Below are 26,188 nucleotides of genomic sequence, written 5' to 3'. Positions count from 1 at the left end.
TGTGGATATGGCAATGAGGACATGTTTCAGTGGACATGGCTTTGGTGCTGGGTTGACAGTTGGACCTGATGATCTTAGAGTTCTTTTCCAGCTTTAATGATTCTATGGTTCTGTGATTCACACTTGCTTAGTCCTGTCCAGACGTGTTTTACTAAGCACTCCATGATTGCAGGAGTTTGGAAAATGACTCAGTCATCATTCAGCGTTATGTTATGGGGCTTTAGGCCACATGTGTGGAAAGAGGGAATATTACATGGAATTTCTCCCTCCCCCTTTTTTTTGTGTGTGTGTGTCATATCTTCTCTTTTACTAGTGGGAACAGTGATTGTTGTGGACTTAAATAATGTAACTGTCCCAATTTGACAGAATTTTCATCTTTAAAAAGCATTCAGAAAAAAATTACAGCTTTAAAATGTGGATTTGGTATAGATTTTGCTCAAGTCATTAGTGGGTGAGATAAGGAATTAATTACTTTCCTTGATTTTCCTTTTTTTTTTTTCCCTTTGGTTTCTGTGGTTGGACTGCTGCAGTTTATGGCTAGCCATCTATTTAGCAAATGTAATAAACAAGGTCAGATACATTAATAAGTATGTGCTTGTGTGCAGGAAATCAGTAAATGTGGTGTTTGTTCTGTCTTCAGTATCCTCCAGCACCAGAGCAGCTGTGCAAGAGGAGCTGTAGTTTTGTGGGCTGAGAAGGGCACCTTGTTGGCTCTGAGCTATTCCTTGGGGGTTTGCTTTTTCTTACTCTTTTTCTATTACAGCAAATTAAACTCTTGCAAAGCTAATGATGATAATTGCATTGAAAACACCACCCCTCTCACAACTATTGTGAAACCAGCGCACAAAGCTGATACAAATTTCCTTAAATTAAGAATAGTTTGGCCATAAGTGTCCCTGTCTTTTTAGTTCTTCTGACTACTTACAGCTGGAACTGCTGGCACTGTCTAAGCCACTTGCTCTTCTGATTGGCTGTTTCTGCTTTGTTATATGTCAAACCTTTTCTCCTGAACCATATTGAGATCTTTCACATTGTACTTGGGTCTCTGTCAGTTCACCTATTTGAAGCTGGAAAGAAGCAAAGGTAAAGGCAAGAGAAAATTCACCATTTCTTAACTTCTGTCGTAAGCTGCCTCCAAGTTCCATATGCATAGATATTAATAGAGTGAGATCCAAATGCAGAACTCACAAGACCACTGTTGTGTGCTGCTATGACATACTGGGCCAGACACTCTATAACTCACCTCCTTTTTTGCTTCTCAGTCTTTAATTCAGCTACAAGTGTCCCATATGCTGTGGGTCCCAGCAGCTGTCCACAATGATGCTTCTGTATCCTGTTATCCAGCAAAAAGAGCATGGACTAGAAGACTGGGTTGGGGAATTCTTCCCTACACCCTCTTCTGGGAGATCTGAGTGGGGGACAAAAGAATTTACAATTTCATTCTGGATGTTATCATAGCATGTGACATAGTTTGCATGTAGTGAAAGGGTGATGAGATTGATTTTGGCAACTCAAAGCTCTTAGTGTAGAGAATTGATGTGAAGCACAAAACAAACAGTGAGAATTTGCACATCAGAATTCCTGCAGTTATGCAAAGTGGATATAACATTGTCAAAAAGTTGGAATCCTTAGGAAGGTAGAAGTGCTTTGCACTCACTTGGTATGGAATAAGAAGCTGGAGCCAATCATTACCTGATAGTGGAAGTAATGTGCATGGTAACTGATTGCCAAGAACAAGGTATATGTACTCTGCCCTCTTAGTTTTATTGGTTTTTGAGAAGACAAGTGGCTACTGCATTTTCAAATAACTTCATTTAAAGCTGTGCATTTACTAAGCTAAGCATTTTTAAGCTCAGCTTCTGAAAGCAGCTGTCTATGTGAGCACCATCTATGCATGCAAGTGCATTGATCTTATTTAGCCTAAGTAGTATTTTAAGGCCATTAAATACTTGTTTTCATAATCTTTAAATGACATTTCCTGTTTAGTAATTAATTATTCAGGTTTAATGAGTCTTACTATTCAAACACAGGTAGTGGGCTTTTTAAGAGCTGAGTGGCAGTTGAGTACTTCTGAAAACTAGTACTTTTCAGGAACTTTTTTTTTCTTAAAAACCTAGACACAAACAGGAAAAATATTCATAAAGCCTACATAGATTGTTCCTTTCATGATTACCTTGAAGTAATTTTGAAATAAACAATTTTATGTAAGGTACTGTAGGATACAGGAGATATATCAACAGCTGTAAATTTTCAAGTCTTGTAGAATGGCTCTGATACTTGGGTAGTATGATGAGATCTGCCAAGAGTGTGTAGCTTTTATTCTTTAAAGTATTCCAGTTGTGAGGAATCACAGCTTGTGGTGTGGTGGTTAAACTGAGGATGAACTGCCTCTTTTTTTGTAGCTCCTGTTTGGACTTCATTGTCTCTCAGGGTAGCTACGTATATTCTGTATGGATCCCAAACAGCTGAGATTGAACTCTGCAGATGAAGGGGAGTTACATTTTCTATGTTGCTTAGGATACACTTTAGGTTTTTGGGATGTTCTGCTGGATTGAAGAGCCTGTGTGGTTCAGGTTTACTTTCTTCTCTATCTAGTATTATGGGGCCCATAGTAGGTAATAATCATATAATCACAATGGTTTATTTTTGGGGGACAAAGACCTGGAGGAATAGAAGGTATTAGCATCTGATTCATGCAGGAGAGAAACCCTAGGAGGGGTGGGATTTCCTTAGCTGACTCATTCTCTGTTTTACTTTATATCTAACTAAAAGAAAAAATCTAAAAACCACTGTGTAGTCAACGATCTATTCAGGGACGGTGCTTCATGTCACTTTTGCTAAGATCTTTTTATAGTGAATATAGGAAATCTTACTTTTCTAGAATTTTCAAAAATTTACCTTTACAGAGCTGCCCAAAATAATCATACAGAAAGTCCTTAAGGAGAATGTTTTCCTGCTTGTCCTTTCCACCCCAAGATAGAAAGGAAACTGAAAATCAGTTTGGCATTTCTCATCTTGAATTTTGGATCTTGTAGCTGATGGATATTTTGTAGGAATTTGCCTGTACACACATTTCAGGCTTGTGCCTGCTAATGACACATCTGCCTGGAGCTGAAGCTGTTCATTGAGGACAAATGGACACTAAAACGTCCAGAAGTGAAGGTCGGGCTGTGGGCACAATAAAAGGGTGGCAGTGTGGATTACTAGATATTCATGTGGGTTGAAGAATCATCCTGACAAGTCACGCAGCACAAAGGAGGGTGTTAAATCCTGTTTTGTCTCCTCTTGCTTGTTCAGTTTGCCAGAGATAAAGAAACAGAGCACACAATGCCAAAAAAACCCCAAAATGCTGTGGCCATGCACACAGGTAGAAGCTGATAGTTGCAATGCAACAAACTTCTGCTCTGTGTGATTTAAAAGTCTGGGTAATTATTTAAAATTCCTCTAGTTCACCAGAGCAGTCTTCAAACAAAGTCCATGAAAAGCTGTTTTAGCATAGGAGAAAACTCATGGTTTCTTTAGAAACTACCCTATCTCACTGAATTGTGTGAAGCATCAATAGAAGGGTACAGCTTCTTTTGATCAATATCCATTGTAACATCAGAGAAAAGAAGGTATTGAAAAAACAGGAGCTTTTTGTTCTTCATTGGTGTCCCCTCCTTACTCCTAATGAGAAGTTCTTTTATTTCTCCCTTCTCAATTTAAAACCTAAGCCCCTCTTAGTAACAGGCTGCATAGCACATCAATACTTGCATTACAACCCTGCTCATATGCACACTTAGGTAAACCTTAAACATAGATGTGCTGGCACACAAGCAGATACAGATGTTGTAGCTCTGTGGATGTAATTGTGGACAGCTTTGCTTCACTGGGTAAGCATCAGAAATAAATCTCACTGGCATCATTCCCTCTTGGCTGGGAATTTCAGATCCTTTACAGGACAGACTTACATTGCGTTCATTAGTAACATGTCTATAATGTTTCTAAATTTTTAGACTTGCTCTGTGCCTGTGCCTCTGAAATGCTGAAAACACCCCACAGTGGTAAGAGACATAGACACAAGAAGTCAGGAGTCAAAAGGAACTCTGCTAGCTGCATAGTGTCCCCTTGTGAAAGATGGAATTTTTTTCAGGCCATAAGTGGCATTTGGATGCTTTGACCATTATGCAACCATTTACACCTTTGTCCACTCTCTCCCTACAGTCTCCTTGATGTTAAGGATCTTGCCATACCCAGGTGGAATCTTGTGTTGTGCTTTTATTTCCTCCTCCACCCCCTTACCCAACTCTTAAACTTTCTTGTGGGTGGAGGGAGAAATTGGGATGATATTCCAGAGAGAATACATCACCTTATTGCTCATTATTCATCTCTTGACTTCAAAGGGTATGAATTTTCCTTCCCATCCCCTTTTAGACTGTTTTGTTCCTGCTGTCAGCGGGAGCGCTGCTCATTATTTGAGGTGCACAGCCCACTCTGTCTTAGTCAATTGTAGCTGCTCTTGTAATGGTTCTGACTCTGAACAAGGCGGGTGATCTCCTGGGAGGCTCTGGGGGTGCCATTGTTGGGTTTGTGGCACTGTTCTTGTCTTTGTACTTTCTTTCTTAAGAACAGCACATAGTTAGGGTTGAACTGCATGGGATGTAGAACTCAGCGGCTTCTGGAGTGACTGAGGAAGTTCAAGCCACTTAGCAAATCCAAGGACTGCTCTTCTAACACTTTGTTTCTGTATTTCTGTCTGAGGCTTGTTATCTAGTGAAATCTCTTGTGCGACTGGTCTTTGATTATTGGGAATGCATCTTGTGGCCCACAGTGAAAAAGCCCAGCTCTGCTTCAGGCTGCCATTCCAGAGCATTTATTTTGCTTTTTCTGTGTCTGCCTTTCCACTGCATGCCCTTGAGCCCTTTGACAAGGTAAATATTAGCACTGGGAACTTAATTACCTTCCCTTTGTTTATCTCTTGTATGCACATGGCTGTTCCTTCTGAGGCTCAGATGGTGATGGGATATTGAGAGTAGCAGGATCTTGAGTTCTCCAAATTAGGCAGAGTCACAAATGTGTGCAACATTGCAGCTTGAGGGAATGCTTTTCATAAAATGGTCTAGAAAACATGCCTATGCTGTAATTTGTAATCTCTGAATAAGATTTTCTGTAGCACTGTACTGTGTTAAGTCTAATGAAACAGGACCTGGACCTTGCCTCAAAGGGGAAAAACATCTAAGCAGTCCTTTTACAGACAAAAAATTAGGAAATTGGACACAAGAAAATAATTGGAAACAAATAAAAGCACATGCAGCGTATTATGATAGTTCAAGGGTGTTGTTTTCCCAAAATGGTGTCCAGAAAGAACTGGATGTCTTTCCAGTTTTCTGGGGAATGTTACAGGAAGAGATGCTCAGCTGCAGAAGGAAGGAAATTCCAGGTTAGAGAGGCCTGTATGGAAAATAAAGCATATAACAGTGCAGAAGGGCATGGAGATACAAATATAGAATGTCAGTAAAAGTGTATGACTCATACTGCTGTAGTAGCATAGTGCAGAATTTATTTGCAGAGGTACTGAACAAAAACCCTATGGTATACTATGATGCTTTTGCAGATAGTTTTCCATAGCTGCTTACTGTTTTATGCATCCTGCTTTTTTGGAGACATCATCAAATTGTGCTTCAATTTCCTTTCTTTCCCCTGCTTTTTGTTAGGACTTTGTTTTTAGTTGAAGAGTTAAGTCCTCTATTGAACCTTGAATGCAGCAGTTCTGTTTGCTGGGTAGAGATGAGTTAGATTTGTTTTTAATCATGTAACTAAATTTAGCCAGCAATCTGCATTTTAAGGCATTGCTATTAAAAGTCTAAAAGTGAGATATGTATCATAGTTTGAATTTAAAATAAGCCAGAGGCACAGCTGGTGAAGCAGTCATGACTCCCTAATCATGAGTGGAGGGAAATAAGGAGGGAATTTTCTCACCTTGCAGGATGAATGCAAAGTCTGATAGGTGCTGTAAAATCCCACCTTTGCCCCCAGCCCCCTTCTCCAGCTTGGTTTCATGATTGCATGGATTTCATTACATTCCCCCACTTCCTTTTTTCATCCAGGATGATATATCTGTATGATATCAGAAGTATGAGCACAACTGCACATGCATTTAAGTTGTTACATTTTAGTTTTTCCTCTGGTTTATTCAGAGCTTTGTGTGGTACTTTTTATTTCCAATCTCTCCTCTAAAAGGAGAATGGAGACACAAAGTGGAAATATAAAGAGAGAGGAAAATGGCCAGTGACCCATGGAAAACCTGAAACAGAGACAAGACTTCCAAGGCATCTGGAAAGTCCTGGAATTCACATTCAAAGTTATTGTTCAGTCTTTCAAAGCAGTGAAGCATGCTGTTAAGTATGTGAATAATCCCATTAACAGAGCATTGCCCATCTTGAGACATAACTTGGTGTAACTATGGAAGCAAAAAAGGAGGAGTATACCTGGGTTTTAGTGAATGAAAGTTAAAGCTGTTTAGATGTTTAAAGATGTCCAAAGTGCTGGTAAAGATGGATCTGTTGGAAACGTGCATGACAAATATAGCATGTCATGGAAATGGCAAGTTATGCCTAGCCTATCATATGGAATATTAAACTGACTCAACACAGCACTGCTTTCAGCAGTGTTTGCTGTAGCCAAGCTCCCATTTCCCAAGGCTGCTTTTCAGCCAGATCAAGTCCTTAGCTTGGTTTACCTTCCCTTTCACAATTGGTTCAAGCATAATGAATGCAGATGGCCTAGTGAGGAGAAAACTGTTTGGGTCCAAAGTTCCTTGGTGTAAAGTGTTGCCAAAGGAGCTCCCATTTTGCACTTTGAGCATTTCAGTCTGTGTTGCTCTCACAGTCCTGGTGTCTTCTCTTGGTGACTCTCACACATCCTCAAAGCTTCACCTGCTTAGCTGAGTATTTTCCATTATATCCTGTGTTCATACAAGTCCTTGAGTGTTCCGTATTTTGATATCACCAGGAGGCTCTGAAAGGAAACAGGATGATTTTCTCTTATTTTTTTTTAATTTTAATTTCCACAGCAGTGGGAATGGGTCACAGTGAGAAGCCATTTGTTTGCTGGATCACAGATAAGCTTCTGATTGTAGTGATATGAAATCTTGTCAGTTTGTCTTGCCCACATCCCTGTGGTTAAATTTCATCACCAGGTTTAGGGACATCAGATGTAGCTCGGGCTGGCAGGAATCTTTGGCCCACTTGATGGGTGTAGGAGTTCTAACTGGCAAGTCCATAGCTGTTACAGGAGGCCTGGTGATGCCCTTATGGTTGTCTTCCTGTGGCTCCTGTGGCCTTTTGTTGCAGCTTTAAATCTCTTCAGAGAGTGCTTGAAAACCCTTGTGAGCTGCAGCTTGTTGTGTGGGTGCTCTATGGACTATTCTGAACCAGCTGTGTATTGCAGCCTGTGACTGCAGAAGGCTGAAAGTGGGAATGGAAATGTCTCTAGTTTTCTGTTGCTGTCAGCCTTGAAATGCCTTTGCTGCTTTGTTTGAACTTCCCTGATGAGGCATGACCTCAATACTTTGCATAGATGTGTGTTTTACTGATACATTCTTAATAGCTGTTATGAATGAATATGGAAAAAAATTCAGGAGTGCCCTATTATATGAAGCTGCACCAGTTTGTAAGGAGGGCATGGGAGGAAGATGTGTGGAGAGATGTGGACAGCTCTGGTATGCTGAGCTCCTGTGTTAAAAGGATCAGGGGGCCATTTAAACCTTTGTCAGGGCAGATTATCCTGTGTTGTACTGAAACCATGCACAGGTGCAGGTGTGGGGATGCCTGGTTTCCAGCTGCTGAATCAAAGCTGTCTTCAGCCAATGTAGAATTTAGGATGTAAGGATGGATGTTTTACTGTTAGGTTTCCCTGCACAAGGGCTATTTCTAGGCAGATGAGGAAGTTTCTCTGAATGGGTCAAGGACATCAGAGGTTTTCTGAAGGACAGCAGAGATCTGTAGATTTGGCAGAAGTGTTACACTGTGTAGGGCAGGGAGGAGGCAAGAGGCAGCCTCTAAATGTCAATTTTTAATGCCTGCTCCTGTGAATTTTCATGTGAAAGGAGGCATTAAGAATTTTTTATATAGAACTTCATATTTCAAGCCTGAGATTAAGCATTCAGTGTGAATATCCAGAGTTCATTTGAAAAGTAATCATTAATGCAGCCGTGAACTGAGATAGCCTGGATTAACTCTTTCATCTAGTATTTATGAAGGAGAGTTCAAAGCTTGCCTGGGTACCAAATAGAGACTTCAAGGAGATAACACTAGTGCATGTTGTTATGTTAAAACAGGAAAATTGATATAAAGATAAATCTGAGTCTACTGAAAATAAGTAAATTTTAATGTACCTATTTGTCTGTTGTGTTTTACTGGGAAACAACCAACCTGTTTTTAAAACTAATGTATTTATTTTTTTTATTGCTAATTCCTTCCACTTATGTGGCTGAGCAGATTGATTAAAAAAGTGCTAAAAGGGAAAAATGACATACTCTGCAGTCTCAGTAGCAGTATAAAACAGCACAGGAAAAGCTACACTGTCAGGCAGGAAGCGACTAGAAGTGCTTTATGCAATGTTGCTGGATTTGCACTACTCTGAAGGCTATGAACTTGTAATTTTGAGGACATTCTCAACTGTCTGTGCTTTGTTATACATGAGGACAGAAGGATGATGTGAAGAAAATGTAGAGGAACCTTTCAGAGAGTGGTTTGTATTCAAGCCCTTGAATATGTATGTACCTTCATCTGTATTCTGTGAGGGACCTGAGCATGTGTTTTGGGTGATTTGCTGCTGTGTGTACACTGATGCAGACTGCTGTGTCTACAGTTCAAAGAGCACGAGCAAACCAAATCTGCATGATCGTGTAGAATCCCAAACAATGTAGTGTACTGTTGTTTGTCTTGTTTACTTAAGGAGCTGTCAGAAAGTTTTTTCTTAAAAATCTTCTCTCCTGTGTCTTTTTTTTCCAGCTTTCTGAGCTCCTGTACTGTGTGGTTCATTCAGGTTGTAACCCAGAATAGCACAGGATGCATGATTTTATATCTCTTACTCCTTAATTCCAAATGGTATTGAACCCTCTGGACTTTATTTGATGTAGCATTTGCCTGCTGACAAAATGAACAGTTGCTCTGAAGTCATCTGGGACAATGTGGATGTTCACAGTAGAACAATTGAAATGCCTTTTGGAGGCACCATGCTCAGAGCATGGCAAGATCCACGTCTTAGGAAGCAGTGTTAGTGTCTTAGAAGAACTGGAAAAGCTTTCCAGAATTGTACCCTTCTTTCTACAAAAGCTGTAGAAATAACTCCTGCCTTTTGTGTGCCCTCTTCCTGCACTGAGTCTGGTATGAAATACCACCTTTTCTGATGCCTCAGCCACTTCCATGGCTGATGTACTCTGTCCAGTTGACTCATCACTGTGTATGTTTTCCTGACTCCTAATTAAAATCTGTCCTAGTCTAATATTAGACCAACCCTCCTCGTTATATCACCCTTCATTCTTAAGTAATTCATCCTGCAACCTCCTTACTCTGTATGACTAATGTCTTTTTCTCAAATATTCTTAGAACATTTTAAAATACCATCTATTTTATAAGCAGCACAGTAGCAATACCTCCCATTACAATTGCTCAATGCTTTCTGTCATAGCTCAGTGCTTTCTTTTCCTCAGGATTTTGACGAGACTTTAACCTTTGGCGGAATTTTCCATGCATTGGTGTTTGCCTCAGCCTGAAATTTCTACTTGAGACTGGGTTTTTTTGTTTGTTTGCTGAAAGTATAATCAGGATTTCATAGAGAAGGCACATCTAAATCAGTTTCTGTCAGTTTCTCTCACAGAAAAGACAGATTTATGCACTTTGAGGTTTTGTTTTTTTTTTTTTAAAGCATCCCTGGGCAACTGTTTTTTGGCTGGAAAATAGAAATTATTGACCATTAGCAGGAATCTGAGCATGGGATAGGGAATATTCTGCAAACAGGAACAAGTCTGGGGAAGAAATATGTCTCAAAAGAGCTGATAACTGCATTGATGAGCAGTGAGAAGGAACTGGTTGCTTAACTTATCTTTGGGCATTCAAGAAATTTGTCCTAAAAGCAAAAATTAATGTATCTGGCATTAATATTTTTAAATTAATGTTCTCCATGCTTGAGTGCTAATAACCACCTGAAACCCGTTTCCCTTATTGTGACAGAAAAGAAAAAGTTAATTGCAGTGGTCTGTGTTTGTAATCTGAAACATTTTACATTTATGTTTTACAGAAATAGTTTACATTCTGCTAAGGCTTCTGTTTGGTTTTGCATGTGTAAGTGATTCTTTGCTGGCTTGTTCAGTGAAAGAAAATGGAATCTGTGGGTGGCAGGTGTTTTGTTGCAGCTAAGCATCGTTGCTGTTGTGATCTTTCATATATACTTGCAGTCTTGAGTTGCACTGGAGCAGTACCCTGGTGGGATGGTGCAAAGGTTCATTTTTGTTTTGTGAGTCCTGGTGTTTCTTGTTCCTGTCTGGGTCCAGACAGAACACCAGATTCATTTGAGGAAGGAGTTGTTTCCCCAAAAGGTTGAGAGAAACCTTTGTTGCCTCTGTGTATGTTTAGTGCTGCAGACTGTGTGAGGATCTGGGTCTGCATTACCAATTCAAAGCTTGCCTTCTCAGAGGCCTTGCAGCTTCCTGATGTTTTTGCCTGTGGCACTTGATACTTTTGGCTTCTGAGAGTTGAAATGCTTTAATTCAACTACAGTTCTAGGGATCAATACAGCAATGTCTGGGTAGGGTTTGAGAGCCTGTGGTAAATTAATGATCTAACTAGATGTTACAAAAATTCTTTCTGGCTTTAGATTTCATAAAACTCGGTTTCAGTTCCTGTATTTAATATAAAATAGAGCAGCCTGCTTATCCTTTCTCAGTCCACTAACAGGGTTCTGTACAAAGTGACCTGGTCTGATGTAAAAGCCTGAAGCTTAGTGTATGTTCAAATTTTTTATGTACATTTTTGCAGCTGCAGATATTTTTAGCAGAGATCTATATAAATTGCAAAGTAAATATAATAACTTCAGAACAAGCATGTTTTTTAAACCTCAAACTGTCTTCCTAATCCAAGATACACTGGTAATTCTCTTAATGAAATTTGTTTTTATCCTTTACCCTAACAAAATGTAACTACTATGTTAAAAGGCCTCACTTGTATTAAATGTAGTATGTGATTGTTTTCAGCTTTTCCCTGAACTAAGAGGAAGCTGCAAAGGAAAAAAGCTTTGTGCCCTTGAGAGAGAAGGACAACTAATTTTATCACTTAATTATTTTAGGGGAAGCATTATCAGTGAACTGAGGGAATGCATCTGAAAAACTTGCAGTGATTGGAGTGAAAGATACCACTGCCAGCAGATTTCCAAGGGAAATGCCTATGTTTCTGTATATGAACTGAGGTTTCCAGTTCATTTACAAAATACGTTATCACCTTAAACTCCACAAACCAGCAGTGCCCACCTGTGTCCCTATCAAGACAATTTAACAGCACCCTAAGGAAAAGGGAGGTGTTCAGATTTCCAAGGGTTTGTGTTTTGGCATCTGTTTAGACACCTCTCAGTTGTCACCTTTGGGTGGTGTGACCGTACCCCCTGCACCTGACCCCTCTGTGGGGCAGGGAGAGGTGTGGGTGTGTGTGCAGCTGACTTGCTGGACTGGATGGTTTTTTCCCCATATCCACATCTTTTGGCCTATAAATGTGATGACTTGAGTTCAACTCTGGAGAGCAGTTTGAGGCTTGGCTGAAGCGTGTACATAACTCAAGGTCGTTGCAGGTTTCTTTCTGGGCTGGAATGTGGGCTGATGCTTCCAGTTAAAACCAAGCTGAGGACTTTACCTTCTGCTGTGTGTATATAACTTTTTAAGTTGGAAGCCCAGAAGGGACAGGCTTATCTGCAGGGAGCTAATCACTTCATTAAGAAAATAAAGCTGTCACTTTGATTTTTTTTTTAATTTTTATTTTTTAATTCAAGGAAAGCAAAGGTAAGAAGGATGTTTGTGGATGTTATCCATACAGGAGAATGATGTTTTGGTTGTCAGTCCTGCAGCAGTGCACTTGGAATAATAACCCTTGGAGAGAAGGATGAGCCATATAGTGCTGATTTCATTTAAAGTTATCTTTCCTTGGCCAGTGTGTGATTCCTGTGAAAACAAACCATTTCCAATGCATTTACAGTGCTTAATGGCAGTTGTGCTGGTGCTCCTGACTAACCAGCTGTCTCCTGAGGACTATAGCTCTGCTAACACTAGTGACAGAATGTAACTTCTATCAGGAAAACATAAAATTCTGTTAAATGCAGGTCATGCAATGAATTGTCTATGGCAAAGAATGGAAATAGAAAATAATTCTCTTTTCTGTAATTTTTTATGTACAAGAATAAGCTGTTTTGTTTGTGCTTCTATTAAGCTAAAATATGTCCTTTGTTTAACCAAAGTGTATTTTTTGTATGCAGAATATCCAGGTTATGCAGCTTTACTGACGTGGTTTATTTACAGCCCAGGCCACCACTCAGATGTTATTCTGCTAGAAAACAAATAAATGAAGAATGAGTTCATAGAAGTACACTTCATAGAAATATAACATAATATCCTGAGCTAGTTTTTAATGTTTTTCTTTTGTTCTGTTCCAAGAAATGACTTCTCACCAGGCTTTTGAAGCTGTAGATGAGATGCATTTACAAGTTCTGGTTTTGAATTGGCATCCACAAGTTTTGGGAACTTGGTGAATAAGTAATCTTGAAATGTGTTTTGTGTTTAGAAGCTGGCAAGGTGTTCACCTGGGGCAGAGTGGACTATGGGCAGCTTGGAAGGCACGCGGAGGTTCCCAGTGGGCAGCAGAGCACAGCACCTGAACAGTGCTTGGAGCTGGGGAACACCCCAGTTTCTGTTCCTTGCCTAAATGGAGCATCTCAGGTAAAGAAGAAAATTGTCATTTCTACCCCCTCTCCTTTTTTTCTTTTCTTTTTTTTTTTTTTTTTTTTTGCGCATTAAAATAATCAGAACAGTTTCCCAATAGAACCCTCTCAAATGCTGCAGCACAAAAGCACAAACCTTTGCTTTCTCTTCCTGTAAATTTAGAAATTAGTAAGATTCAATTATTTCTTTCAAAAGGCTTTTGCATTCAGGAACTGATTTTTTTTTCCTTGGTGAAATCAGCCTTAGTAAAAATTCCAAGTTCTCTCAGGTATCAATGTGTGCAGGTGTAAGCTGTGCATGCAGTGCAGCTGAGCAGAGGAGGTGGGACTTTGCCCAGGTGTAGCACTATTTTTGTCTGAAACTCCAGACCAGCACCCCACAAATCACAACTGGTGGTCCCTCTGATCCATGGGGAAGGCTTGCACAGCCATACAGTTCTCCTGGCTTGTATTGCAGCTGAGAAGAGTGGAAATTCTCAGTACTGTGGGGGCAGGAACAAAAACTTGTGATGTGTTTGAGACATGTGGTTGATGGCTGATCCAGAACTTCTGCCCACTAAGCTTACTTTTGATCCCTTGTGCTCCTTGAGAAGTCTCCAGTTTGAGTTGTAGGGTGAGTGAAGGAGGGGATGTGTTCAGGAAAGCAGAGATGGGGGAACAGACAGAAGATGGGCTTTGTTTGAGGTGCAGCTTTGTTGGCTTAAAATCAGATTATTCATCTGCCCAGGTGCCACTCAGAATATAGTCATCCAGGGCATTAAACTTTAGTGAGATATTAAAGAGAACCTGTGAAATTTCTGAAGAGTTGCCTTGTTCTAAAAAAGGCCAAAGAGTTTCAATCAACCAACCCAAAATTTCTCCAGCCACATGGCCCAAGTTGCAGAGGGCAAAGGCAGGGACAAGGAGAAGGAAGCAGTGCTTACTTTTGGAGAAGACCAGGTTTGAGACCATTTGAGGAACCTGAAGGTGCACAAGTCCATGGGACCTGATGTGAAAAATCCATGGGTCCTAAAGGAACTGACAGAGCAACTGACTAGGCCACCATCCATCATACTTGAGAAGCTGTGGCAGTTTAGTGAAGTTCCCAATGAAAAAAGGGAAACATAATCCTGATTTAAAAAAAGGTAGATAAGGAAGACCTGGGGCACTACAGATTGGTCAGTCTCACCTGTCTGCCTGGCAAGATCATGGAACAGATCCTCCTGGAAACGATGCTAAGGTATATGGGAAATAAGGACAGCCAACATGGCTTCACCACAGCAAATCTGGCCACCAGCCTGACAAATCTGGTGGCCTTCTATGATAGGGTTTCAGAAATGGTGGATGAGGGAAGGGCAACTGACATCATCTGCCTGGACCTGTGCAAAGCATTTGACACTTTCCCACATGACATCCTGTCTTTAAATGGAGAGACAAGGGTTTGATGTGTGGCTGACTCAGGATAAATACTGGCTCCATCTCTGCAGTCATGGGCTTGAGGTCAGTGGGGAGTGGTGTTCCTGAGGCACTGGTACTGGGACCAGTGCTGTTTGTCAGTGACAAGGACAGTGGGATTGAGGGCACCCTCAGCAAGTTTGTGACACAAGCTGTACCATGTGGATGACATGCTGGAGGGAAGGGATGACATCCTGAGGGACCCTGTCTGGGACCCCAGAGCCCATGATGCTGCACTAATGTTCAGTCACTTTTAACTCCCCTGAGCCTCAAACAGCTTTCTTACCTGTTTTGATACAGGTGTCCCTACTTTTTGTCATTAGTTATGTATATACAGCTCCATTTGTGAAGCTGCTTCACTCTGTTTTTCATCTGTGCTGTGTGCAGTGTCTCAAGTACGTTGTTCTATTGTTTCTCAGACAATACAAAGCCCAGGCAGCTGCAGCTTTTGCACAGTGGAACTTACCCTTGGCAGGACAAGTGATCCATGAAAGTGAAGGGATGTATTCAGATAGATTCCTTGAAAAGAAAGAAAAACAACAATCTCATCTTTATTCTGCTGCCCTCAGCGCTGTTCCTCCTTATAGACCTGTGAGAGACCTGATTTGAGTGATTAGCAATGGCAGTGTTCTGGAGCAGACATCATTCTTTGCAGAGATAACAGCACAAAGATGACTTAAGAGGATCATCTGCATCCTAGGAGGAGCTGTGTTGACGAAAAAAGGAAAAACAGATAACAAGGACCTAAATTGTTTCACTTCAAGATTACAAAATAATGCTAAAGCTAGAATTTATACTTGAAAATGCTTTAAATTGCAGTATGTAGGCTATGTAGAGTGAGCTGTTCTTTGTTAAGACACAAGCTACCCCTTTTCCATTTGTTGTCGTGTGGAGATAGGATTTGATTTGAGAGCTGAATTGAAAGGAATATAGAGATGAGTTCTTTTCCATGTTTACCTTGAATTAACAATTCCAGTTTTTGTGTTTAATGCGGAGAGACAGTTTAACAGTTGAGGATTATGACTGATGATTTTTATTCATGGTCTATTTTTATAAATCACTTTTAATGATTCAACTGAATTTTTGGCAAAGCTGTGGTCTGCTGATTGCCTCTGCACTTCAGTTAATATTGTTAAAGTCAAAGTGGAGAAACTAATCTAAGGATTAGAGGACAGTATAAAAGACACACAGGTTTAGCTCAAGGACAGAGGAGTAGATTTGACCTCCTGTGTTGCTCTGTGTCTCCATGCCCATAGCTTGCCTACTTTCTCCACCAAAGACCTGGGATTCTCATTTCTTTGAACTGACACTGTTAAAATGTGTGTCTGCCACTTCAAAACCTGATTTTTGAAGTGTTGTGAGTGACCTCTTCCATTGTGAGTTTGACTTCAACTGAAAACATTGACCTTGAGAAATAAGAGTACTCTTTTCCTTTAAACTGAAGCAAAGGAGGAACAAAAGCCTGAGTTTTAGATAATTATCCACTAATCTGAGTGTGTCTTCCTGGGAAGTTGAAAGGCATGGAGGTTCCTTGTGGTATCCACATTCTCTCAACAGAGAGAGACATACTTCTCTCTCCTAGGATTTTTCCTGGGGAAGGCAGTGAGAAGCTTACAGAAGAGAAAACAATTCTTATCTTCACTTGCTGCTCCTGTTGTTTGGCACATGTGAAATGAGTTATGGAGATTGTTTATCTAGAGAGATTTGTTAATTGGACTCTGCTGGATTGATCGACCAATTGGGTCAAAGCTGTGTTGTGACTGTCACAGGTTTTTCTTTAGTATCCTTTTAGTATATATAGTATCTCTTTACTATAGTTTTAGTATAGTATTAGTCTAATATAACATAGCTTAATAAAGCAATTCTTCAGCCTTCTGAAATCATGGAGTCAGAGCACATTATTCCCTATGTTGGAGTCACCCTGCATCGATAGTTCCAGCTGTTGAATGTGTTTAAAGTTCTTGCATTTTGCCACTGCAGGTCTGTTTGCTGTTTTCTTCTCAGTGCTTCAATGCCTAACCAACATGGAATGGGCCAAGGCACTGAGAAGTTGTTGTGTGAGGCATTTTTCAGGCAGTGCTCTTGTGTTGTGGGGTGTCCTTGATGGGACCTCTTCAGAACATCTGACTCATCTGATGTGCATTCATCCACCGCTCTTCAGATGAAAGGACAATTAAATACAAATGGCCCGAAATATGATGAGTCTCTCTATTTAGCAAATGCTACAAAGATCTGGTTTAATGTTTCCCCCTTGTCAAAATGCTTTTCCAGTCTGTTTGATATTTTTGGCTTTAATAGCTATCATTCTACTGTTTGTGGTATGTTCAGCATGTCATTCACATTGCAGCAAACATTTGCTGCAGCAATAGACAAGTGAGAAGTGCCTGTGCAGTGCTGAACATTTCTTGCTGAGCTGGATGGAAGGAAGAGTTGCAATTATTTTGGATGTGCATGGCTTCCTATGGAGCCATGTTTTCATCATGTCCTTTTCTACTCAAAGCAAACTGTGCTAGATCACAGTTTTCTGGGGAGGGATCTCTGAAAATTCAGTTGGGAGATTAAAAAATAATCATCACTCAACTTGAATCTTGATGATGGATGTAGGGACCAGTTGTGTCAGGGAAGGAACATAACTGATAGACTGGTGACAACATGTGCCTACTGTGTTTATCCTGATCCTGCTGTGGTCCATGGTTCCAATGTGCGTGTTCATCCTGTGCAATTCAGTTTGCTTTGGATCCTCTGTAGGTTCCTTTCTTTCAGGGAATGACACCATAAATACCCACATTCTCATGGTGCTTTGCAGTCCAAGTTTATTGCTGTTCTTTTCAGTGCAGTTACAGTAAGATATTTTTGTTTAAGTGTTTGAAAGATAGCTTTGGTATTAGCATATTCTTGTTTTCCTTCCTTTTCCCTATTCATGTTGCAAACTATTAAGCAACTGCCTACAAAACAAATCTAAGGTATCTGTATGATGACAATTAATTGCTCATATAACTGGTAGTTTAATGTATACACATTATTACCTTAACACATAGTCACAATAATATTGAAAATGAAGCCTTTTGATTTTTAAAAAAATGACAACTGTTTGTGACTTATTAGGGAAATTTGTTCAAGGCCTCTTTGTAAGTAAACCTATAGTTGGGGCTTTAAGGGGTATCAAAAGAAATAACCTCATATTATTATATGTCATCTCTATGCTCTGTGTGTGGCTTCAAATACTTATTTGTTTGCCTGGCTACTGTAAGTGCTTTTATTTTGAATGTTCTGAATGAGAAGTTTATATTTTTGTGGAAGAGAAACAAGTTGAACTTTCCTAAACCAGATTTTACTGCTAAAAGTTGGAGAATATGTGTGAAGTAACTGATCCAATAAGCTGCTTAAAAAAAAACCACTTTGGGTGTTAGGGAAGGAGGTAAATGCAAAGAAAAAGTTGAAGTGATATCTAGTTTCTCACTTGCTAAGCAAGTAATACTTTGGTGTATGTTGTGAGTTTTTTGATTTGGTGTTTTTTTTCCAGTTATGATCTGGTGTCTTTTATGAGTTGGTTTTGATCCATGTCTTTTGAGAAATGGCATTGTTGAATTTTCCTTGATTGATTTTGTTATGCTGTTTTACAGATGCAATGATGAAAATTTTAATATAGAGATGGTTCCGTTAATATTCTTGCAATGAGTTCTTGGCTTATCAATTAATTTTAAGAGACAATAAAGGAAAATAAAGGCCACAGAGAAGTGGGTTCCGAGTACAGCTCACTCTGTGAGTGACAAATTGCAATTAAGGCTGAAACTAACAGACCAAATGGTTGGAGGGGGAAAAACCCAAACAGGATGTGACAGAAGATGGAAACTACAGTCTGCATACAAAATGCAGCAAGTCTGTGTTTGATTAGGTGTGTTTGTGTGCTCTGCATGCCCTGTGTAGGAGAGTAACAGCAATCTTGGCAGCACTGCAAGAACATTGGGAGTTCACAGTCATGTCACAGGCAATGAGGGAACAGGATTTATTTCTTAGCTTAGTCAGTTCTCTCTGCTGCTCTCCTAAGCAGAAAATTGAGAGCAGTACCAAACTGCTGCAACCCAAATGCTACTTTTTGCCTAGGTAGCCATCCCACTTATTCTGTGCTTTTCTTATCCCATTAAGACATGATCATGGTTTGTGAGGAGTATCTCATGGCCTGGGAAGAGAGACATTTAACATGCACAGCGAAATCATCTCTGAAAGTTAAGAATAGCAGTGTGTTAGGAGCAGAACTTGGCTCACCAGCTCTGGGTCTGTAATTTTTGGAAAGCAAAGAGGAGGTGATACTGGTTCCCAGCACTGTCCTTCCTGCCACCCCTACCAATTTCCCTGCAGCTGGCATTGCATGGAGGGAGCTGGGAAAGCAAAGTCACACGCAGGGAATGGCAAAGGAGAACTCCCGCGCTGCTGCTGTGTGCCAGGGAGCACATGCTGTGTGGGTACACACTACAGGCTTTCCAAGTAGCACTTCTGCACATAAGGATTGGTTTAGAATGACCAAAATTGCTCTGCTGGGGCTGTACTGCAGCAGTGAGGTGGCAGCCAGGGCCAGGCTGCTCTGCAGTCTGTATGGGAGAACAGGAAAGGTCGATTTCTTGACAGATGGGGTGGTGTAGGAGAGGAATGACATGGGATAAAGTCAGGAGGTGGAGACCCACCCAGCATGTGATGACTGAGGTGTTACAAATGTGACTCTGGGCAAGACTTAGTCTTCATAAGTCATAAATTAATTTTCAATTTGGCAGTGTGTTGCAGTTAGAATTTCAAATGAGTATCTCACTTGGAGATCTCTGAAAGTCTCAGGAGATGAAAAGGGAATAAAACTACTTGCAGCAGTAGCCATGGCTTGGGCAGACAGGCATCAGCTGTGGGTAGTGAGGCCCCAACAATGACACCAAATTGGCAGATCTATTTAATGAGCTTATTAGTAGCAGAATTACTAATCTAAGTTGCCTTGCAACTCTCTGATCTCTTCATGTTTACTGCATTCCTTAACTTAAAAATACGGGCTGGGTCCCATCCTTCTGCATGGATTGTTCTAGTAACAGTGCGCCATGACTGCAGCTCTGAGCATAGAGACAGCTTGTGATCCTGCTCCTTGGAAGGATTTCTTTGCACCAACCAGTGCCATAAATGCTCAGTAATGCCCTTCAGATGCATGCTGCAGTTAGTGCTAATCAACCATGGGCAGTGCTGCAGAATTACTTAAGAATGTACTTGGTTTTGAGACAGTCTCTGTGAGCAGCAACCTTGGAAGTGACAGAACTCCAGTTCTGCCTCACTGGTGTGGTTTTGGCTGCCTCGTTTCATCCATGAGAAGCCTGAACAGAAAGGTTTCAGTGTAAAATGCACCCAAGCTAGTTTAAGGTGAATCAGATCTAACCTAGGGTCAGTGCATGGACATGTTCCAAGTTCAAGTGAAAATATGGTTTGAAGCTAGAGGCTGGTGGAAAAGGCCCTAAAGCATGCAGTTTTTCATTCTCAATTTGTCATTAGGACTGTTACAGAGAAGGGATTAACAAATCAATGCAGGCTAAAACGAGAGAAAATCAATAAGAAACTGTAGTGAACTGGAACAAAGCTATCAATTTGCAGTGTTCTCTGCAAAGAAATCTCATCCATTGCTCCTTTTATGGATGGGAAAATAATGCCAAAATGATGATGATTTGAGGTTAGAGTAATTGTTTTTTACCTGGCTGACCTCAGAACTTTAGGTCAAGAAACTTCTGGTGTAAATGCTGCTTATCTTCCCTATTTCAATTGTGTTGATGAATTTTATTGGCAGGTTCTGTAAGACTGGAATCTTATTGAAAAATAGTCAAGGAGAAATACATAATTTAAGTTACCCTCACAGGAATTTGATCAGTCTTTTTAATGGTTTACTTTTTTGTATTAGTGGAAGTGACTTTGTTAGTTGTTCATTGTTTTTCTGTCTCCTAAAGAAGAATGTTACTGCTGCAAAGTTATTCTTTAATAGGTAGTATGCATTCTGTAGGTAGAGAAATGCAAGTATGCATTACTGGGTATGTTACTGCAGGTGAATGAGATGGGAGAGAGCTTAGTGGTGCCAACCCTACCTGTTTATTGTGTTGTACCATTGGTCCTTTCAAACCCATTTGTCACTGCGGGGCCATAAATACACCAAGGCAGTGCCAGCAAACAGACTGCTTCTCCCTGCTTCTAATTTAGGAGTTTTAGATTTGAACTGGGCTGTGCCTGTACTTTTATGCCTGTGATTGTTATTTGCCTGTGATATGTTTGTTTGTGTTTTCCTGATGTTTCCAGCTTTTACTTACCAATGAGTCACTCAAGCTCTGGGCCCTGCCAATCCCTCTGGCCTTTGTGTTTAGGTTCTAAGTTACTGTAAAGCTACTGTTTAATGAAAGATTCAGCAAAGGGAGATTTGTGTTTCTGCTGTGAAGCCATGGCACACAGCAGCTTTCCAGGACTGATGTACTGGGAACCTGCTCAGGGACCTGTTTGTCCTCCTACCTGGTAGCTCTTCTCCCTCACCGATTGGCTGCCTTTCTCTGACTTAAACTGAAGTTGTCAAAGGCAGCAGCTACTTCTGGACTCTGTTTTTCAGATGGTCTAATGCAGTCCATGGCCTTTGCCCCAGCATTGAACCAACAGAACTTTTTTTGTGGAGGGGGGAGGGGGAAGGGGAAGAAAAAGTAAATGTGATTCATCTAGTCCTGTGAGGACAAAAATGCTAAACTGTCTCCTGTTTTAAAACCTGCCTAAGGGTTTTTTCTTGGTCTCCGGGCAGTTGATTGCTGAGGTCTCCATAAATTCAGTGGATTTTGCATGTAATCAGATGCCAGCAAAGACTCAAAAAAAAACTATTCCTGGCAGTACTTTTTTTTGTCATAGCAAAAGTAAATAAAAACCTTTAAAAATAATTTTAAAAATTGATAGTTCTTACCTTAGAAGTATGATTTTGAAAATGCCTCCTTTTACAGATTGCCACTTCAGCTCCCATTTTTACAATTCCTCCTTCCTCTCCCAGGTGTAAAACTAATGTGATCAATTCCTTCCCTGGTAACAAGTGCATCAGGATGCAGTAAGGAGTTTTTAGGATGTGTTTGTTTTGCCAGAACATTGTTTGGCATAATATTGTTCTCTTAAGTGTTAAATTAACAAATATTAAATAGCCAGATTTCTTACTGGTGATTGCTTCAGTGGAAATCCCTTTTGTTGAGCTTTTTTATTTTTTTGAAGTTGTCAAGGTTTTCCTGCAGCCTCGACTGTTGGCTGATTTCAAAGTATGAACCCATTTAAAGCCTTGGAAGTCTCAGACCACGGTCCATTCCTATAGAAAGAAAAATCAAAGTTAAATAATAAAAAACTGGGTGCTGCTGGACCTCACAAGAGAATGCTTAGGGGAAGGGATGAAAGCCATTTAACAATGGCTAACAGATCAGACAATGATAATACTGTGTCTGACATTTGATTAAGTGTTATGACAAGATACATTGTTGTGTTTATAGCTATGCAATTCCTTTATTGCTTTTCTGTATGCCAAGGTGTTGCACTTTGTGTTGTTTTGTGTTCTGATGCAAGTACAGGATATGATTTTTGCTTCTTGGATTTATTCCCTGCTTGTATCTCCTCTGTTTGGCTCTCTGTTTTGATTTCTCATGGTTTTGTGGTGTGTTTTTTTCTTTTTAATGTGTGGATGAAGGAAAATCCTTTTTCTTTGGTACTTTTGGGAAAGGGTTTATGACTTAAACACACAAAAGTCAATTCCAGAAGTAGAAAATAGTTAATGGATTTTTTTCTTTGACTTCTTCATCTGTTACTGCTTCTTTTTAGGATTTAACCACTACAAAGAAAAGATAAAGGCATCCTGATTTTTTAAAAGATGTATTACTCACTGTGGTAATGAAGTTGAAATTAAAAAGAAGCTCCCACTTCTAGGGTAAGGAGCTCTGTATCCATAACATTTAGACAATAATTGGTTTATGATTATAAAAAGAATCCAACTTTGTGACTTTTGGGAGCACAGTTACAAGAATTTTTTCAAAATGTTGCCAGAAAATAAGGACAGGAAGTGAGATAGAAAGCATTACAAGGTAATTACAAGCATTACAGAGGCAAATCTGTCTCAACATCTTACATTAGAGCAGCTGGCAAAGGCAATCTTTTCACCTTTACTGGTCTGCCTTGAGTACATGTATGAAGAACAGATTCAAGAATGAAGCCTCTATTTGATCCTACCCTTTGTTTCATCTTCTTGAGTGGATTGTTGGGCAAGGAGAGCATTTATTAAAACAATTCTTATCAGTGCTAGAAATATGAGTATTATGGAGCCTAAGTTTTCTTACCAGTGATCTTATCTTGAGCTAGTAGGTGTAAGCTTGTCTTTTGAGCATTTGAATTTTCCATGTCTGAAAGGATTACTTTGAAAGTGCATGCCAAGTTCTTTAGAACACACAGATTGATTTTTTTCACTTCACAGTGAATCTAATGTTTTCACTGGGAAGGCAAGTCACAGGTTGTGGTGGGAGGGGGTGTTGTCAGTCTTCAGAAACCAAAAATTCACAATCTTCTTTTTGCTGTTTCATAGCACCTGTTGTGCTTGGATTCCTAATTCTGTTTTAAAAGAATACAAAATATTATTTCACGGTTACTCTGCCAAGTAACCTTAAACAAATGAGGTAATGGAAATCTGTGATGACAGTCACTTCTAAAATTTTACTGCACATTCCTACAACTTCCTCCTCTCTGATACTGCTGATTCGACACAGTATTTTTATCTGGGACCTCTGTCACAGAATTGGGGCGAAGAAAAATGTAGGGACTTGTAGAAATGCATTTACATGGTCAGTTGTATAACTTTCTCAGGATTTTTTTGTTCAGTTTACATGTTAGATATAAATCTCCTAAACAAAACACAATGTTGAGATTTGCAGCTTCTGAAAATGAGAAAGTACTTGGAACAGAGTAATAGAAGGGCTCTCTCTTGGTTCATCTGTTTGTATTAAGTCTTACAGGATTAATTTGCTGTCTCTGTTTTCCTTGCCACAGCAAGTCTGAAATGCAGACTGCTTGGAGGAGCATGAGAAGGAAAACACTTGTGTCTTTTTACTTAGATTAAGATAGTATTTGTGAATTACAGTGATGGTCTTAAGACACAAATGTTTTAACTTAGCTGACAAGCTGCTCAGAAATAGAAAATGGGATTTGATGTCATGTTAATGTCTGTCATGTTTGAGAGATAATAACCCCCATCTCTTTAACAAATGAGGACAGAGTAGTGTCCTGTGTTGCTTTTCTGCATGGTACATGGAGACATCTACAATGTCTTGTGGCCAAATGAGTCAGGGGTGCACTGCTGGTGTTCAGGGTCTTCAAGGATGGCTGGTTTTATGTGTGAGGTCTCAGTTTTGCAGTCAGATTGGCAGAAAGCCAGTGAGAAAGGACTATTTATTCACTTATGTTGCATTAATGCTCAGCATGCCATGCCAGAGAGAATTCAAATAAAGTCATTTTATCAGAGGACTTCAAATTTAGTAATGCTAAGTATGTGAGGGATTACTGATGTACCTCTGCTGAAATTAAACATACATTCCAGATTTCTCTTTCAGCCCTTTTCCCCCTGTACTCTTCCTCTTTTGCTTTGCTTACTGACAACTTCTATTAGATAACTTGTGCTCCTACAGGGATTTCAAATTATGCTCCTGTTTATTATCTTTTGGCAAGAGGTAACATGCTTCAAAACCATCTCTTCCATTCAGTGAGACTGCACTTGCAGTCCCGTGTTTGCAAGAGAACATTCTCTTCTTTGGTAATTCTTTGGAGCTAAGCACTCTATTTTGATAATTCAAAAAGTCAGGAGCAAAGTCTAAAAAACTTTATTCATGTTAGATCAATATGATTGTGATGCACTTGTGTCATATGCTTATGCATTTATTAAGAGAAATTTTTAATATACCACATAATACTCCTATTTGAATTCCATCTAACTCTCTTGTTCAGTGCTGTATGTTGACTGATACTCAGTGGGAAGAGGAGTCAAAACCATTAAAACACTTGGAACTTTGAGACTAAATTAGTTTTATATTTGAGCTAGCAAAAGTGAATCTCTGAATTCTGGCTTAGTTCCTCAATGAAGCCATTTTAATGTCATTCACTTAGTGATTTTTAATTCAATTCATGGTAAGACAGTGTAAGAAGTGTTTGTGTTGTTACATGTAAATTTACATACACCTAAATATAATGGAAGAGGATTACTTCCATTTTGGAGAACTAGTATTAGAAAAACTGTGGTTTTTACATTTGTCCAAGCTGCATCTCCCAACACTTCAGGTAATTTGCTTTCACTCATAATTTGTTTGACAAAGATCTCTCATGCAGGACCATAATCATTGCACAGGCCTTAGCTGGAGCTTCCTTGTGAGGTGTTTTGCTGCTGTGCTTTTTCCTCTGTTTTTTTCCCTTGCTCTCTTGCCCAGGAGAGTTGTTGTTGTGTAGACCTACTGAGAGCCATCTGGTGTGCCTGCTGGGAAGCCAGAGCTGCACACCTAAACAAGCCTGTCACACTGTTCACATTTGTCACAGGGCTGGACCTGCACCTGGGAGGGATGCTCTGCAGAGACAGCTTTGTTACCTCTTTTGAAAATGTCTCTTTGGCCACAGACTTTTGGATACTTCAGTGCATTGTTTGTTAGAGAAAAGACTTTCTCCAAGGTTCATGTGGCTGTAAGCAGGTGTCCTTAGCATTTGGAAGCTCTTCAAGGTCTGCAGTGAGTTTGGACCTTCAGGGGATAGCATTCAGGCCTGCCAGTCACTGTCTCCAGGACACTGTATGCTATACATCTCCTACTTTTGCAAAGAAGACACATCTGTACTGTAGAAGCCTGAAGATATGGCTTCTTACTTATCCTTTTTTTTAGCTAACCAGCAGTACCTTGGGGTGAGATGTGGTAGCACTTTTATTTCCCCTGGATCAGTGTCAAACTTTTCAGCTGAAGTTTTAGAGCTGAGCTGCCTGATCCTTAAATATTCATTTTCTTGCTCTGAAGCACATTTCCCCCATCCTCCCCTGGCAGATTGTGCTGCCAGAGCTGCTAAAATTAATAAGACTTGGTGGTCAATAGTTACATTCTTCACCTCTTTCTCAAAGCATAAGCACTGCTACATGTAGAAAAACCCCCAGATGTTCCCCTCCTATCTGTTTGTCTTTGTAAGACACTTCAAACCTGCCATTGCTGGGTGGAGATATGTGAAGACTTGAAGACCAGCACCTTGCCAGTCATAACAAGGCAAACTTCCTGATCCTGAGGGAGCAGGAGGAATGCACCAGTCATTTACATGACTGCAAAATTATTTTGTCAGCTGAGTGTGCGTAAGCCCAGCTGCATCTTCCCATCTAGAAGGTTCAAAGTACTGTTTGTACTGCTGCTCTTGTCTCACTGCCATGCTAAAATCAGAAAGCATTGTGTACCTGTCTTCTGCTCTGAGTCATGTCCCAGTGGGCAGGGTTCTCAAACAGTCTTTGCAGGTGAGCTGGCTCAGAACAGCAACACAGTTCAGAGCTTATCTTAGGAAAACAGCTGCAAAAGGGAGAGGGGTGAAGCCCTCGTGGTTAAATAGAGCACTTGGGTTTCTGATGGATGCAGGAGAATGAAAGGCATGAGGTAAAAGCTAGCATGCATTCCTATGTGCAGTGTAACTCTCCATAGTAAGTCTCATGTATAGAACCCATTGACACTCTCTTGCAGACAACACTCAGCTCTGTAGTACCCTTGACAGGAGACCCAAAATG

General features: G+C 40.1%; 1 protein-coding gene across 5 annotated transcripts in view; it reads left to right on the top strand.

Annotated features, from left to right (window-relative positions):
- The window catches only part of SERGEF (secretion regulating guanine nucleotide exchange factor), a 142,246-nt gene that overhangs the window by 16,697 nt on the left and 99,361 nt on the right, over nucleotides 1-26,188 (top strand). For all 5 annotated transcript variants that reach the window (XR_008482990.1, XR_008482991.1, XM_054275615.1 and 2 more), the window contains exon 9: nucleotides 12,804-12,958. Coding sequence is in view for 3 of the 5 variants with exons in the window: in XM_054275615.1 (XP_054131590.1) it covers nucleotides 12,804-12,958 (155 nt within the window). In the remaining 2 variants the exon portion in view is untranslated. The remainder of the gene's footprint in view (nucleotides 1-12,803; nucleotides 12,959-26,188) is intronic.

The sequence above is a fragment of the Melozone crissalis genome, unplaced genomic scaffold, assembly GCF_028551555.1.
Source record: "Melozone crissalis strain CALT ecotype California unplaced genomic scaffold, PUWL_Pcris_2 ptg000018l_1, whole genome shotgun sequence".
NCBI lineage: Eukaryota > Metazoa > Chordata > Aves > Passeriformes > Passerellidae > Melozone > Melozone crissalis.
This window is presented reverse-complemented; position numbering and strand designations above follow the sequence as displayed.